At 48.2% G+C, this 14200-nt stretch overlaps 1 protein-coding gene across 1 annotated transcript; it reads left to right on the plus strand.

The window, feature by feature from the left end:
- The first annotated feature begins 5522 nt into the window (after window positions 1–5522).
- LOC144141129 (tubulin beta-4B chain-like) lies at window positions 5523–8278 on the plus strand. The gene is made up of 5 exons (XM_077672658.1): window positions 5523–5631; window positions 5908–6018; window positions 6336–6780; window positions 6872–7308; window positions 7850–8278. Exons 2-5 carry the CDS (start codon window positions 5958–5960, stop codon window positions 8029–8031), a joined length of 1125 nt encoding a protein of 374 aa, XP_077528784.1. The 5' UTR covers window positions 5523–5631; window positions 5908–5957; the 3' UTR covers window positions 8032–8278.
- Window positions 8279–14200: the final 5922 nt, after the last annotated feature.

A 14200-nucleotide genomic window follows, 5' to 3' on the forward strand; every position in this document is an offset into this window, starting at 1 on the left:
CCTTCGGCGGAAAGTTTTTGAAATCCATGTGAGGTGCAATAGCCGGTGCTCCGAAGAAGCGAGAGGTGCGCCAACGCCGCTGCTGCTGCTGAAGAAGAAGAAGAAGAGGAAGAAGAAGAAGAAGAAGAAGAAGAAGAAGAAAAAGAAGAAGGAGGAGGAGGAGGAGGAGGAGGAGGAGGAGGAGAAGGGGGAGGAGGACGTAGGCATCGTGTATCCAAAATGATACTCTGCATTTTTGCTCCACTTCGAATTTATCAATTATTTTCTTCTTGCTTATAGATCTATAATCCTTTCCGACCGCTATAATTATACGCAATACAAGTAATTATATAAGGAAACTTTTTTCTTTTCTTCTCACACCAGTGATGACTGGCCAATACCCTTATTAGGTAGGTACCTTATTAGGTAGGTACCAAGGCACCACAACAAAAATGTACAGGCGCTTTCGAAACGAATTCCCGTCCAGTTCGCATACATGACCGGGCTCTTTTTGCAGCTTCAAGATTAAGACGATATTGACATTTCGACGCTACTCGTTCAGATGCACTCCTATCATTCGCAGAGTATCAACATTTAAATTGTGGGTTCATTTTTGCGATTCCGGCACGACCTTCACCAAGCTGCACTGCATGATTTCAAGGCTAAATTTCTATCTGTTTAGAACAGGGCTCTCACGTACGAAACTATGTGTGCGGTGCCAGGTCCCTGGAACAATCGAACTTTTTTTTTCTCGCCTCTCGCCATTTCTGGGCAGCTAGACAACTGCTTTTGAAGGACCCAATTGAGCATTTAGGGTTAACTAATCGTTATTAGTATTATTATTATTATTATTATTATTATTATTATTATTATTATTATTATTATTATTATTATTATTATTATTACTTTTTCGGTTCCACTTATACATTGGCGCAACAAAGTTGGCGTATGCAAAAAGGTATATATATAATTGTATTCAAGATTTTCTCTCAGCTTCGGGACGCTTGAATTGCTGAAGGAAACTAATTGATGGGTAATTCGGGTTTTAATCACATCAAGGTTTCATATTACTTCATTTGTCTTTCGGGAAATAAATTAGTATTTTGAGGTCCTCACGAATTTCAACAAGCGAATTATCCCTCGCCAATCTCACATGTGGGTACGTGCCAAAAACTTGGAGGGCATCATCATCATCATCATCATCATCAAATTCCCGTGACCGAACTAGCCAACCAGAGCGTTGGTAGTGGCCCTCTCCGCGTATTTCCAAACGCTTCGCTGCACAGAGCAACCACGTGACATGTCGGTTCGCGCGATAGAGAACGGTAATTCAACGTGGTTATTGGCTGCGCCCCAAGCCTAAAGCGACCTAAAACATACCAAATCACCATTATTAACAAAAACGACGTATAGATTTCAGTCTAGAAAAAAAATGAAATGTAGAAATAAATAGGCAATGAAAAAAAAACAAGAGATAGACGTGCTGGGGCTCGAACCCAAGCCGTCAGCGCCAATACTCAGTGCTCTACGTCAAGGCTACAGAGCCAGAACGGCGGGGTCGTTTTAGCAGGCGTTCAAACGAATAGCGCGAGCAGTGACATCACACATGGCACGTGGGTGCTCTGTACAGCGAAGCGTTTGGAAACACGCGCCCTCTCCGATTGGTGGCCGACGCAGGAGTTGAAGGATTAAGAGCAGGCGGAACCCGGTCGAATCACCCATTCTGGCCGCTGCTCTCGCGCCGTAAGCAGCTGCTGGGCGCGGGATCGTCGCTGCAAGTCTTCGTGGTCTTCCTTCAGTTTCCAGCGCTTCCGGATCCAATATGCGAGAAATCGTCCACATACAAGCCGGTGCGGCAACCAGATTGGGGCCAAGGTAAGACCGCGCTATTTCGTGCCGCATTTCGAGGTTTTTGTAGCCGGCGTGAGGCGAGGCTGCTAGGCCTAACCGAATGCCTCATTCGCGCTCCTGACCCCGTTTCCGCTGCGGACATCGGCTGTCATTGCTGGCGACTTAGGTGAGCTGCTGAGTGTTCTCTTTCTTTTAGCGGTCGCCTGCCAATGCGAATTTTTGCCCGTTTGCTTTTCCCATGGCCGCAGAGATAAGCCATGCCTGTTTACATTGCCGGCGCCATGACTTGACTGTAACCGTGAAGTCACAGTTGCCCTACGCCCTGGACGACTGTATGGTTTGTTGGCCGTGTTTTGTGTAGCAGAATTTTTTTTCGAACTGTTGCCCCGCCTTGTTTTTTTTCTGCACCGTGTTTTCCCCCTTAAGGCCTATTGGATTGCACGAACACAGCAAAGTGGTAACGCTTGAATCGTTTTGAGTCGACAATACCCTCAGCCGAGTTTTGCGGCGCCTCGGTGCAGTTGACTCATTCGCGTTGTTTCTTTTACATGCTTAGCTTATTTGCCTACTCAGTGCAGCCTCCTGCGTTCTTTATCGTCTCTCGCTAATCGAGTGTCGGTGTCCGAGCTGATTTCTGCCTTTTTAGTGACCGTACAAAAAAAAAGGTGGCAGAGAAACGTGCTCAGCTAAGCTGAACGGCAGGCGAATCACCTGCTATTTGAATGCGGCTGCTCCCTAAACGGTGTCACGTCGTTACAGTGTGTTAAGAAGTAGTGACGCCCCCGTGACGACGGCACGTGTTCATTTTCCTCGTCTGCGGCCAAAAGGAAGCACCGCTGCGTAGGCTTACCGGTGAAAAGCGGCCATTTTCTCTAGTGGACTTGTCGTTGACCAATAGGTGTTGAGGTTCACCTGGTTACACGTCGGCAAAATAAACCGGGGCACGGAGCTCATGACAAAATGTATTGCCGCGCCATGTGACGTTGCACTTCTGGTGTCGACAGTCGAGACACCGTTGTGCGCGTGCGCGTCCAACCCACTGTGTACTGCCCTGTTTTTCTTTCGCTTCAAGCGGCCAAGCTGATAGTAATGAGCGCTTTGCGCTAGGGGTAACTTCTTGCGCTACACACGCTCGCTTGGACAAGCTTCGGCGGCGAACGGCGAGGGTGAACCTGCTTTGCTTTATCTGCCTGCCTCTGATTAAGGACGCATTGCAACGAGATTTCGACATCTTAGTTTTAATGGCGATAGCATTTGTTTCGCTGTATAAACGCGAAACTTTTGTCTGTCTGTGTCGGTGGATTGTTGGTTTAACGCGCCGACGCAACGCCAACGCCGGCGATGAGGCGCGCGCCGTATACGTAGAAGGCTTTGGATTAATTTTGACCACTTGGGCACCTTAAACGTGCGCCGAAATCTCGTACTCACGGGCGTTTTGCTTTTCGCCTCCATCAGAAAAGCGGCCTGCGCGGCCGGGAATCGAACCCGCCACCTCGTGCTCAGCAGTAGAACGCCTTAGCTACTGAGCCACCGCAGCGGGTATCGGCGTCTGTGTCAATTAATTAAACGCGTATCACAACTTCTTACTATTCCTGTTCTTTTTTCAAACGCACGACCACGCCGATCTCTGCTCGCGTTTTTCCTCGTGGATACCCTTTTAGTATTTGTGGAATGTGACCTATGACACTTTATTCAAATATTCAATTTCTCGCCTCAATTCCATTACGTTTTGTTGTGCTCATCCTTGATTAACAACCAACTCCATGTTTTGGGCAAAAAATACAAAGACGCGATGGGGTATATGTGGCACAAGATCGCCACCGACACCGGCAAGACATATGCTATCTGTTAGATCAGGGAAGAGCGAGCAACGCACACTTCACCCTCGCGGTTCGCCGCCGAAGCGTGTGCAAGCGAGGCATGTTGGCACAGAAAGTGACCCTAAAGGGCAAACGCTGAATGTGATCAGCTTGGCTGCTTTAAGTGAAAGAGATTGGACGCGCACGCGCACATGGATGTCTCGACACGAGAAGTGCAACGTCATGTCGCGGCGATGCATTTTGCCACCCGCTGGCGTGCCCCGGCTTATTTTGCGCTTTGAAATTGCTTTCCCGCCTTCTGCTCACGGCGGTTCCTGAGTGTACAGTCGGGATCAATTTGAAAGTTATCGCGGGAGCGCCGACCGACCGCGACGACAGCGCCTTTGCGTGACACTTCTTAGCATCGGCCACAGCGAGATTATGCTAGGTTTGCTTCTCCCTTGGCTGTTCCATGCAGTGAGCGCACTGCCGTCAGAAACGATAACGGCCACGTTCGTTTCTTTTTTCCTTTATTCTTTTCTCCCATCAGCGATATACCTCACACTGATACGCAAGCCTTCTCAGGGCAACTATGTCGGCATGCAGGGGCATTGTAGCCCAAACAAAATTGTAATTTGCTTCCGCAATGCCGCAACGTTGCGGAATCTTCGGTGTTATCAAATTGCCGAGGAACGAAACGCGGATACGTCATCCAAAAAGGAATAAAGAAAAGTGTGGCAGTCGGCCTTTGCAGAAGAGGGTGAGCGAATTGTATGCAACAGCCACGGAGTGAGAGAGGGTAGCATAATCTCATCTACACGAATGAAAAAAAGTGCCACGGAACGGCGCTGTCGTCTTTCCTGGTCGGTGCTTCCGCGACAACCTTCTAATTGATCTTGACTGTACGCCACGCTTATGGGCTTGTTCTTCATTTTAGATGCGACGCATCTCTTTAACTCGCCTTGTCCCTCCATGCATGCATCCGACGTCCATCCGCACGCCTCTCCTCCATTCTCCTCGCCACGCCAGCTGCGCAGTAACGCCGCTCTCACATCAGCGCCATCTTGCGTTAGCGCTCGCTCCCCTCGCCATGCCAGCTGTGCGTCAGCGCGCGTTAGCTCTCGGTTAACACATGCGCATGCGCTACTCTCTCCCATTCCCCTCACCGTTAACGCGAGGTACATATAAACGCGATAACTGCGCCGCTCCGCTCAGTCGCTCCACCGCCGCCGCTCCGATGACATCCGATGACCACCGATGATTTGAATGGAGACTAACAGGTCTGCTACCGCGATGGTCGGCGCAACCGTAACAAGCACCGCCCAGATGCGTCGCATCACCCCATGGTTTCCCCCGGCGGAAAGATGTGGTCAATTTTTTTTTTCAGAATGGTCCCCTTTTAGTGTCTGAGCCGCCTGACATCCACACACTGTCAAAATCTAGTTTCAAAGTGGTTGTCACGTAACTGACGCTGCTGACGAAGTCATTGTTGTAACGCGCATGCCTTTCGGCGAAAATTTTCTCTCTTAAGTCCATCGTATCTGATGGGAAGGCCACCTACAGGGCACTGCGAAATGAGTCAATTATGTTCCAGGTTCATCCATGTTAATTCGCCTCGTTTATCCGATGGCAGATAGCTGAACTTTAGCATATCGTTTGACGAAATTTGCATCGCAAGTGGGTGGATCGAGCTGCTCCTTTCACCATCTGACGGCTTGCGCACTGGATTCATTATATGCAAGTGGTACAAATATGTGTCGGATAACACTTTGCCTACAGATTTGTTTTTACTCCTGAAATCTGCCGACCTTAGAATTTGTTGAATAAGTGCAGCCGCCTTCACGTATCTGCACAAAGTCAGGTCTCTTCACCCGTCCATCTCACTGTGTGCAGTTCTGGGAGGTTATTTCCGACGAGCACGGCATCGACCCCACTGGCAGCTACCACGGGGACTCTGACCTTCAGCTGGAGCGCATTAACGTCTACTACAATGAGGCCTCCGGTAAGGCTCGTGCTTTCTGCACTTTTTTTGTGACCAGTGGGACACCTCCTTCAATTAGGGGAATTTTATTAACATCGACAAATAAGATTTGCGCAATCACGTCAGCGGTATTACTTTTACTCTAAAGGGCTTAGCCTATTTCGTGATTATCTCTGCTGCACATCCATCATTTGCATACCTTTGGCCCAGATCATTTTATTCAGACACTTTTTGTCTTGGCATAACTTGTGGCGAGTGCCTGTATCAGCTGAGCGTGCCCCTATTGCCTTTTTGCAGGAGGCAAATACGTCCCGCGGGCTATCTTGGTGGATTTGGAGCCCGGCACCATGGACTCTGTGCGGTCTGGACCTTATGGCCAGCTCTACAGACCTGACAACTTTGTCTTCGGTGGGTACCCCCAATCCTTGTTATCCTTGCCTTCACTGACAGATGGTCCTGGTCTAGTATTTTCTAAATAAAGCCAATGATTACACGCCTGTGGTTCATCTCTTCCCTCGACCGTCCTAGTTGTCCCGTTTCAGATCTCCCTCTCAGTTGCTTATTTCGCGAACACTTCTTTTCCACGCACGCAGTCGCTATTTGTTCGGCTTTTCCATGGTTCCCAAAAGCTTTCCTTTCCTTAGATCTATGCTAGCCGCAGAGACTTAGTATTTTTGCCTCCAATTTGAAAAGCCTACTTATTGTAGTATGTTTCTGCCTTGCAGGCCAGAGCGGTGCCGGCAACAACTGGGCCAAGGGCCACTACACTGAGGGCGCAGAGCTGGTTGACTGTGTCCTCGACCGCGTGCGGAGAGAGGCAGAGGCATGCGACTGCCTGCAGGGCTTCCAGCTCACCCACTCCCTCGGTGGAGGTACCGGTTCGGGCATGGGCACCCTGCTCATCTCGAAGATCCGGGAAGAGTACCCGGACCGCATCATGAATAGCTTCAGCGTTGTCCCCTCTCCCAAGGTCTCGGACACAGTCGTGGAGCCTTACAACGCCACCCTGTCGGTGCACCAGCTGGTCGAGAACACCGATGAGACCTTCTGCATCGACAACGAGGCCCTCTACGACATCTGCTTCCGCACGCTGAAGCTGACCACACCCACTTACGGGGACCTGAACCATCTTGTCTCTGCCACCATGTCGGGTGTCACTACGTGCCTTCGGTGGGTCCCCCTGTAGATACTTCTTAGTTCCTTCCTTTTGAAATCAATCTTTTTATCTAACGCTGACTGCTTCCCTTTTTTACGCACGCAGGTTCCCTGGACAACTCAACGCCGACCTGCGCAAGCTGGCCGTGAACATGGTTCCCTTCCCGCGGCTGCACTTCTTCATGCCAGGTTTTGCTCCGCTGACTGCCAGGGGCACGCAGCAGTACCGGGCGCTCTCTGTTCCCGAGCTCACCCAACAGATGTTCGACGCCAAGAACATGATGGCGGCGTGCGACCCTCGACATGGCCGTTACCTCACTGTGGCGGCCATCTTCCGTGGCCGCATGTCCATGCGGGAGGTGGACGAACAAATGCTCAATGTCCAGAACAGAAACTCCTCGTACTTCGTGGAGTGGATCCCCAACAACGTCAAGACAGCTGTCTGCGACATTCCGCCTCGTGGTCTGAAGATGTCTGCCACCTTCATCGGCAACAGCACCGCCATTCAAGAGCTGTTCAAGCGCATCTCGGAGCAGTTCACCGGTACTTCCTGGAATATTTTTGCTCGTTCGTTACTGAAACCACCTCCGTGGTACATAATAATGGTAGTTTCTCACCAGGCTTGTACACCATTCTGTGGCATAACTGGTCTGTACAAAACGTGCGGATGTTCTCACAGCAAACCCTAGTGCAAAAGATATGTCTCCTGTTAGTTCGGTAAATGCTTCTTATCGGGACGTGATTCTCGAGGCGTGCTCCACAACTACGCTTGTGCTAGCAGGCACGCCGTAGTGGAAGGGGCCGGATTCATTTTTACCGGGCCATTCCAATGTTAGTCCCCATTGCAGTAAACTACGATGACGATTAAAAGTCCTCTCTTAATATCAGGACGACGGCTGTCACCAACCGACTTGCTTGTGCTATTCTACTTATTTGGTATGCCCTCCAGCGACACCGCTAGTTTCAATTTTTTACCCAGAGAGGCATCGATTGCATTCATGGCTCTATTCAGAAATCAGTGCACCCCTCCACTGCTCAGTTATCTTGTGAGCCATCTCACCTCTTTTTCGTGTTCTCTGCGCAGCCATGTTCCGGCGCAAGGCCTTCCTCCACTGGTACACCGGAGAGGGCATGGACGAGATGGAGTTCACCGAGGCAGAGTCTAACATGAACGACCTGGTCTCCGAGTACCAGCAGTACCAGGAGGCGACTGCCGATGAAGAGGGGGAGTTTGAGGACGTGCCAGAGGAGGATGTCAACGCCTGAAGCTGCCCGCATTCCATTTCTTTTTAGACCTGCTTGGGGGTCCTTTCTATTTTTGACCCTTTTTTATACTTTGAACTTTTTTTTTCACTTCCCTCCCTTTCAAAGTTTTTTTCTGCCTTTGTTTCTTCCCCGCCTTTTTTCCTACTTTTTTTTACTTCCGTACCTTTAATTCAAAGCTTTGTTCTGCGTTTTTTTCTTCCACACCTTGTCTTCTGCTTTTTCATGAATAAATTTTCTTCCACCATTTCACGCTGCTGTCATTACGTACTTGGTCACTGCATCCACTGCAATATAGTCATCCTTCCACGGAACTTCTCTGGTTTCGCAAACGCTCAGCATTCCTTTGAGGGAAGCTAAAGCCTGCACGCAGCTTTTGAAGAAAATGCCAAATAGCTGAACGTTAGTAGTGAGTGTTACTGTATTGCTTGCGGACATCTGGTAAAATAACGCCAGCTCACACGGACTGAGTTAATAGTGAACACTTCTTTTTCCTACGTTTGGGTAAGTTTGCGATGTTTTACGAGATGTATTGACAATTTGCCAAATTCGGTACGAAATTTTCAAGGGCCACATTCGAAGGCGGAAGGAACACATACTGGATATTCGAAACCTCAAAAATACCGAAGAGAATAACGCGATATTTGAGTCGGCTCTTAAACGAATACACTGGCACTGTTCAAAAACTTCCTTTCGAAGAACGGCGAGCGCAGTTCCAGCACTTGCGATTGACCGTCGCAGATATTCGTCGTCTTTCGCCGCTACGGGCGACGGGCTTTCCCGCAAAGCACCGGTGACGTGCGGGTAAACTAACTGGGGGGAACAGTGCTCAAGAGGGCTGTCTCGCATCTCCTTGGCCTAGAACCAGCTCTGCCCTCCTGCTTCCTGTTCCGCGTCCTGATAACATCTTAGTGCTCAATAACCTAGTTCAACATTCCCTAGATAAGAAAACATCGCTACGTAGGGTTGCCACCCGGTCGGTTTTTGACCGGCCCGACTGGTTTTTTAGACAGCGAAACGGTTGCCGGTCCATACCGAAAACCGGCCGTCATCTGCTGTTTTTTTGGCCATCGGGCCACGATTAGGATAGTTTTGGCATTCCATAAACGTCAATTCAGCAACTACGACGATAAATATGTGCCGACAAGCTGCGCAAGGTCACGTGAGCAAAGAAAATACGTCACGTGTTTCCAGACAATCACGTCCACATTATACCCTTAGTCACTTTCTGCGCAAATTTTATGCTGATTTCTCGCTAGGAAAGCGCTACAATAACCGGCATTGCGTGGTAAAAAACAAAAAAAAACGATAAGAAACACGTGACGTCTGTTTTCCAACCCAAATCCAACCTTCTATATGCCCCCTCCTCTCCCCCCCCCCCCCCCCCCCCCGCCTCGGTAGGGCCGTTTTTCTTTTTGGGGAAAGGTGGCCACCCTATCGCTACCCGCTTGTCACATCAAGTGATGCGCAAACGTGACATTTCTTTTTAAAAGCCTATAATGTTATTTTTTCGGAGTAAGACATATAGGAACAACGATATACTTTTATGATTTCGTACTCCTATATATAGCCACCTAGGATAATCTTTCCTGTAAAGAAGGCATTGACACTGCAACACTGCGGGAGCTTAAGTTTTTGCCGACCGCGCACATTTATTATGCGCTCGCGTGAATTTTTGTCTTATCCCATTTTACACATCAAAGCAACAGGAGGGGGTAGTTGCTCTTTAGGCAATATTTTGGCATGTCTTTATGTACGTTTAAATAAGGCTACAAATGTCCTTCATGGAAAAAGCTGAGAGGCTAGTTCGTGTATTAACCAATTGGGGCGCAAGGATTTTGCTCAATAGTGACATGAACGGCAATGTGTGTTAATCTGCGGAGTGCCACCGCAAACGAGCGTTCGACCGATTCCCTACGGCGTCCCTTTAAATGTGACGCATGAGTTCCAATCGCACATAATGATGAAAACTTAGTTTTTAAAAAATGTTGTTAGAAAATTGAAAGCGTACTGTGCTGACAAATTGTGTAGTCTCGTTCGTGTCCGTTTTTATATACCCATGATTTTCGTTTGTGTTAGTATTCACGAGGGCGGAAAATTTCGCCCTAAAATTGGCGAATACATGAAACATGGACAAAAGTGTCCGACTGGAGAGAAGCTATATCCTAGCTTTTTTATCTTTCCTTTCCCGCTTGAAAATGATTGGAGCTTAGATTTGCAGCAGAGGGGTTCGATTATTTGAAACTGCTAATACTTCACGCATAGTGTTTGCTATTTGATTCCATTCATGGCGCTGTTTTAGCGTTCAAAGTTTACGCATGACAGAGCCATAAAAGTTGGCCCTGCCACGCGACATGCCCCTTCTGGCTGGCTTTTTCGCACGACGTGAAGGCTGTGCAAGAAAGCCTACACCAGGTAGAGAGAGAGAGAGAGAGAGAGAGAGAGAGAGAGAGAGAGAGAGAGAGAGAGAGAGAGAGAGAGAGAGAGAGAGAGAGAGAGAGAGAGAATAAACATCGTTAATTTCAGACTTAACTGTGCACGATAGTGAGAGCACCGGCGCAGGGCGTCTGTGGGATGCCCGGGTCCTTGCTGTGCTGGATGCCTCGTGCCATCTTTATCAGCATGCGCTAGGTCGAGAGGTCCGTACTAAACAGCCGGCCCACCCACTGCTCATACGTGGGACGGCGTCATTCCCATACTAGATGGTACAGGGTGCCTGGCGGGGGGCATACTTGGCGGGTGCTATAATATTGGTTGGGGTAGATATGGTGGATAAGGGTACAGCTGCGCATAGGAGTTGGTCTGTAGCCGGCGGAGTGTGGTCGCTTCGGCTCTAGAAAGGTGGGACTTGGGTGGAGGGAACCGTTGACGCTCGTGTCTGAAGTGAGCGAGAATGTCCGCGTAGCCATTCAGTGTGTGGGGTTCCTTCTCTGTGTCTTGGCTCTCTTCGGAAATGGCCCGGGGGGTGCGTACTTGGGCAGCGGCGAGTGCCGCCTCATTTCCGTCGAGAGCTAGACTCGTGTCCACAAGCCCAAACGATATGGATGTGGGGAAGCTGCAGGATGGTATTAAGGATCTTGAGGGAGAAGGGGTGATATGCGGCCAAGCATGGCAGTTGCGGCATGCTACGTGCGAGTCCGTAATGACTGTATGTTTGGACTCCTGAACGACGCAGTCAGTTGCACTTTATTTGAAGTGGTGATATTCATGAAATTCCTCTCCAGGGGTGCACACTTGCTGCCGACAGTCGTACAAATACTGAAAACCCTCATTACAATGACACTCGAGGGACCCAAGAAACACGTCTCTTGTGATTAAAAAAAATACCAAGAGAGCTATACAGTTGAAGTAACTCCCTTTTTATACGTCAACATGAAGGTGTGTTTTAACACGTCCACAGGAAATATCTCAGGTTATTTGCAGTAGCTTCAGTGACTGCAGATTGTACTAGCTTTCTTTTTAGAGCTAACGAACTTCGCATTGCAAGCTACAATAGTCTTAAAGTGCTCCCAGATGTCGGTAAGCCTTAGCTGCCAACACTTTGTGCCCTGCAATGCCATCATTCTCCTCCTCTGGTTCATCCTCTAGGACAGCATTTACTTGCGTGAGGATCACATGACCTGTGAGCTCTTCAATTAGCACAAGGTACACATCTGCAGGCACAAACTCAACAGATTCTGGAACCTCTGCTTTTTGAATGTGCAGGCTTAAGCTTGTTCTTCAAGACAGTTTGCCACAGGGATCTTCCATACAAAATCCCTTTCTTCTAATGGAGACTTAAAAAAAGTTGCCATTAGTGACAGAGTGCCTCTTGTGCCAAGGTTTTACTGCAGTGTTTAAATTCTGGTGGCCTCTTAATACGACAGCCCCAATTTTTCCCAGTGAAAACAATGCAATTTCGCCAGGACTTCTCAGAAATTCATATCATCGAGATTCCACTGTACTTTCTTCTTTGCTAATTTGTCTAATTGTTAGTGTTACATGGGTAAGACCTTTCAGTATGCTACAAATTGCAAACTTCTATTAGGGTAAGATCAACAAAACAACACAATCAATGGGTCCTTACACAGACTCATGTTGCTTGTATGCCTATTAAAGATAAAAATTCAAGAAATTCAAGGATTTTCAAGGGTCTGTAAAAATTCCAAGAAATTTCATCAATCTTGAAAACAAGCTTTTCAAATTTAAGGGTTTCTCATTTTTTCGAGTACCTGTATGAGCTGTGCCACTATTCACTCTAATGTGACTTGTGACCGTTAGGTTACCACGTAAAATTCTAGTTTAAAAAGTTCGTTATCCAAGTTTCTGCCCAGGGTAAACTCAAAATAGGACTTTGTTGCTGACTAGGTGGTTCACGACCCACAAAGAAATAAGCCTGAGCAAAAGACGAGCATGAAAACAGAGAGAACTCCTTCTCTTTTATATGATAAAACCTGTAGCCTTGTTTATGACAATCCACTCTGTCTCTCGTCAAATCATGCACTTCACGCTGCTGCAAATTATTATTGTACAAAACAATAATTCCAACCTCAAATAACCCCCCATTTAATTTTTCCACCTCCAACTTCTCGTATTTCACATTCAGAGTTGACTCCAAAGCAGCAACCATGCATTGCATGAACAAAGCAACAAACCTGTTGTGCGTATTGTTGATTGGCGCAAGGGCAACTTGGCGAAACAGTACTACATGCCGGGGTCTTATACTCTTCTGGGTATTGAGTACAAGTTCATTCTTCTTCAATGTTCAATTGTCAAAAAATAATTTAGGGGGCTGTTTTACTAAACGCAAAGGATTGGAGTAAAAGACGAACATGCTAAAAACTAGAGAGGATTACTGTGAATGCAGTTCAGAGTACTTTCATCACCCACGCGGTGATGAAAGCACTCTGAACAGGAGAGAGTTCAAAGGGAGTTCAGAGGGAGGGAGTTCAGTGGGAGTTCTGAAGTGGAGGGAGTTCAGAGTACTCTGAACTGGAGCACTCTCACTGGAGCGATTCGAAGGAATGAATATGCGCTATACGAAATGGTTTGTAAAAATCCGACATTAAACAAGTATTCTAAAACTTGATTACACGCAAACATAGATTTGTCTGCAAGAAAGTCTGCTGGGTGTATTGGTATGTCGAGAGAGAGAGAGAGAGAATAAACTTTATTTAAATCCAGAAAATGCTTGAGAGAGGTGTCCTCATTCCAGGATGCCTTGAGCTCGGGCCACGTCGACAGCCCTTTCGATAAGGGGCAGCCGATCTTCGAGGCCGGAGCTGGCCTTGGCTCTTTCCCAAAGCTCCGTGGAAAGGTGGATGTTAGGGAGGTCTAGGGTAGACTTAGCGCAGCCACCCACTTTGTGTCTGAGAGTCCCAGGCTCTCCACAGAAGCAGCAAAGTGGAGAAAAGTGTGTCCAGTCAAAGAGGTGAAGTCTGGTGGGATGTAAGAAGGAGTTGACCTGCAGGGCATGCAATAATCTTTCCTGATCCCTCGGTAGCGATTTTTGGGGTGAAGAGTATGTTTTACGGGAACACCTATAGTGCTGCATGATTTCGTAGTTGATGACAAGAGTTGGCCTGCGCTCGGGCTCGGCTTCGGATTCACCAGCACTGGCTCGGCGGGTCAAATCTTGAGCCATGAGGTTGGCGATCTTGTTGCCGGGGATTCCGCTGTGAGCTGGTGCCCATACAATCCTGACTGGTCTCGTTGGTGGTCTCTGATTGATTAGTCGAAGTGTTGTGACGTGCAAGCGACCGTTGGCGAAGTTGCGGCACGCCTGCTGGGAGTCTGAGATTATAACTTTGCCGTCGCATTGGCTAAGCGCAAGTGTTATCGCCGCTTCCTCGGCTTGGAGAGGGTTGTGTCCGGGGATTGAGATGCTGCACCTGTGCTGCTTATGTGGAGTGTGCAGAGCTCTGTAAAGTGAGTTTTTGTTTCCCTGTGGGTACAAGTCTACCACTTCCTGTACGCCCACAGTGCCATCTACCTACTGGCTCGCTTCGAACAATTCTTGTATTGTTTACAGCAACTCCTAAAAGAGTCCTGATCTTCGGCATCAGTAACCTAGGAGTAGAAATACGGGTTTTGGCACTGAAGACGTGGCTTCAAGCCACAGCATTCCAGAAATTTTCGCTAAGACCCGTTCCTTTTATTTTATGGTAAAACGTTCCCTTCGCTGAGTTCTATG

Source organism: Haemaphysalis longicornis, unplaced genomic scaffold (assembly GCF_048455015.1).
Source record: "Haemaphysalis longicornis isolate Haplotype H1 unplaced genomic scaffold, Haemaphysalis longicornis Haplotype H1 scaffold_6, whole genome shotgun sequence".
In the NCBI taxonomy this organism is placed as follows: Eukaryota; Metazoa; Arthropoda; class Arachnida; order Ixodida; family Ixodidae; genus Haemaphysalis; species Haemaphysalis longicornis.

Coding starts and splice junctions, on each gene's coding strand:
- LOC144141129 (XM_077672658.1), top strand. CDS start 5,958: ATGGACTCTGTGCGGTCTGGACCTTATGGCCAGCTCTACAGACCTGAC. Junction 6,019..6,335: donor ACCTGACAACTTTGTCTTCG/GTGGGTACCCCC, acceptor TCTGCCTTGCAG/GCCAGAGCGGTGCCGGCAAC. Junction 7,309..7,849: donor CATCTCGGAGCAGTTCACCG/GTACTTCCTGGA, acceptor TTCTCTGCGCAG/CCATGTTCCGGCGCAAGGCC.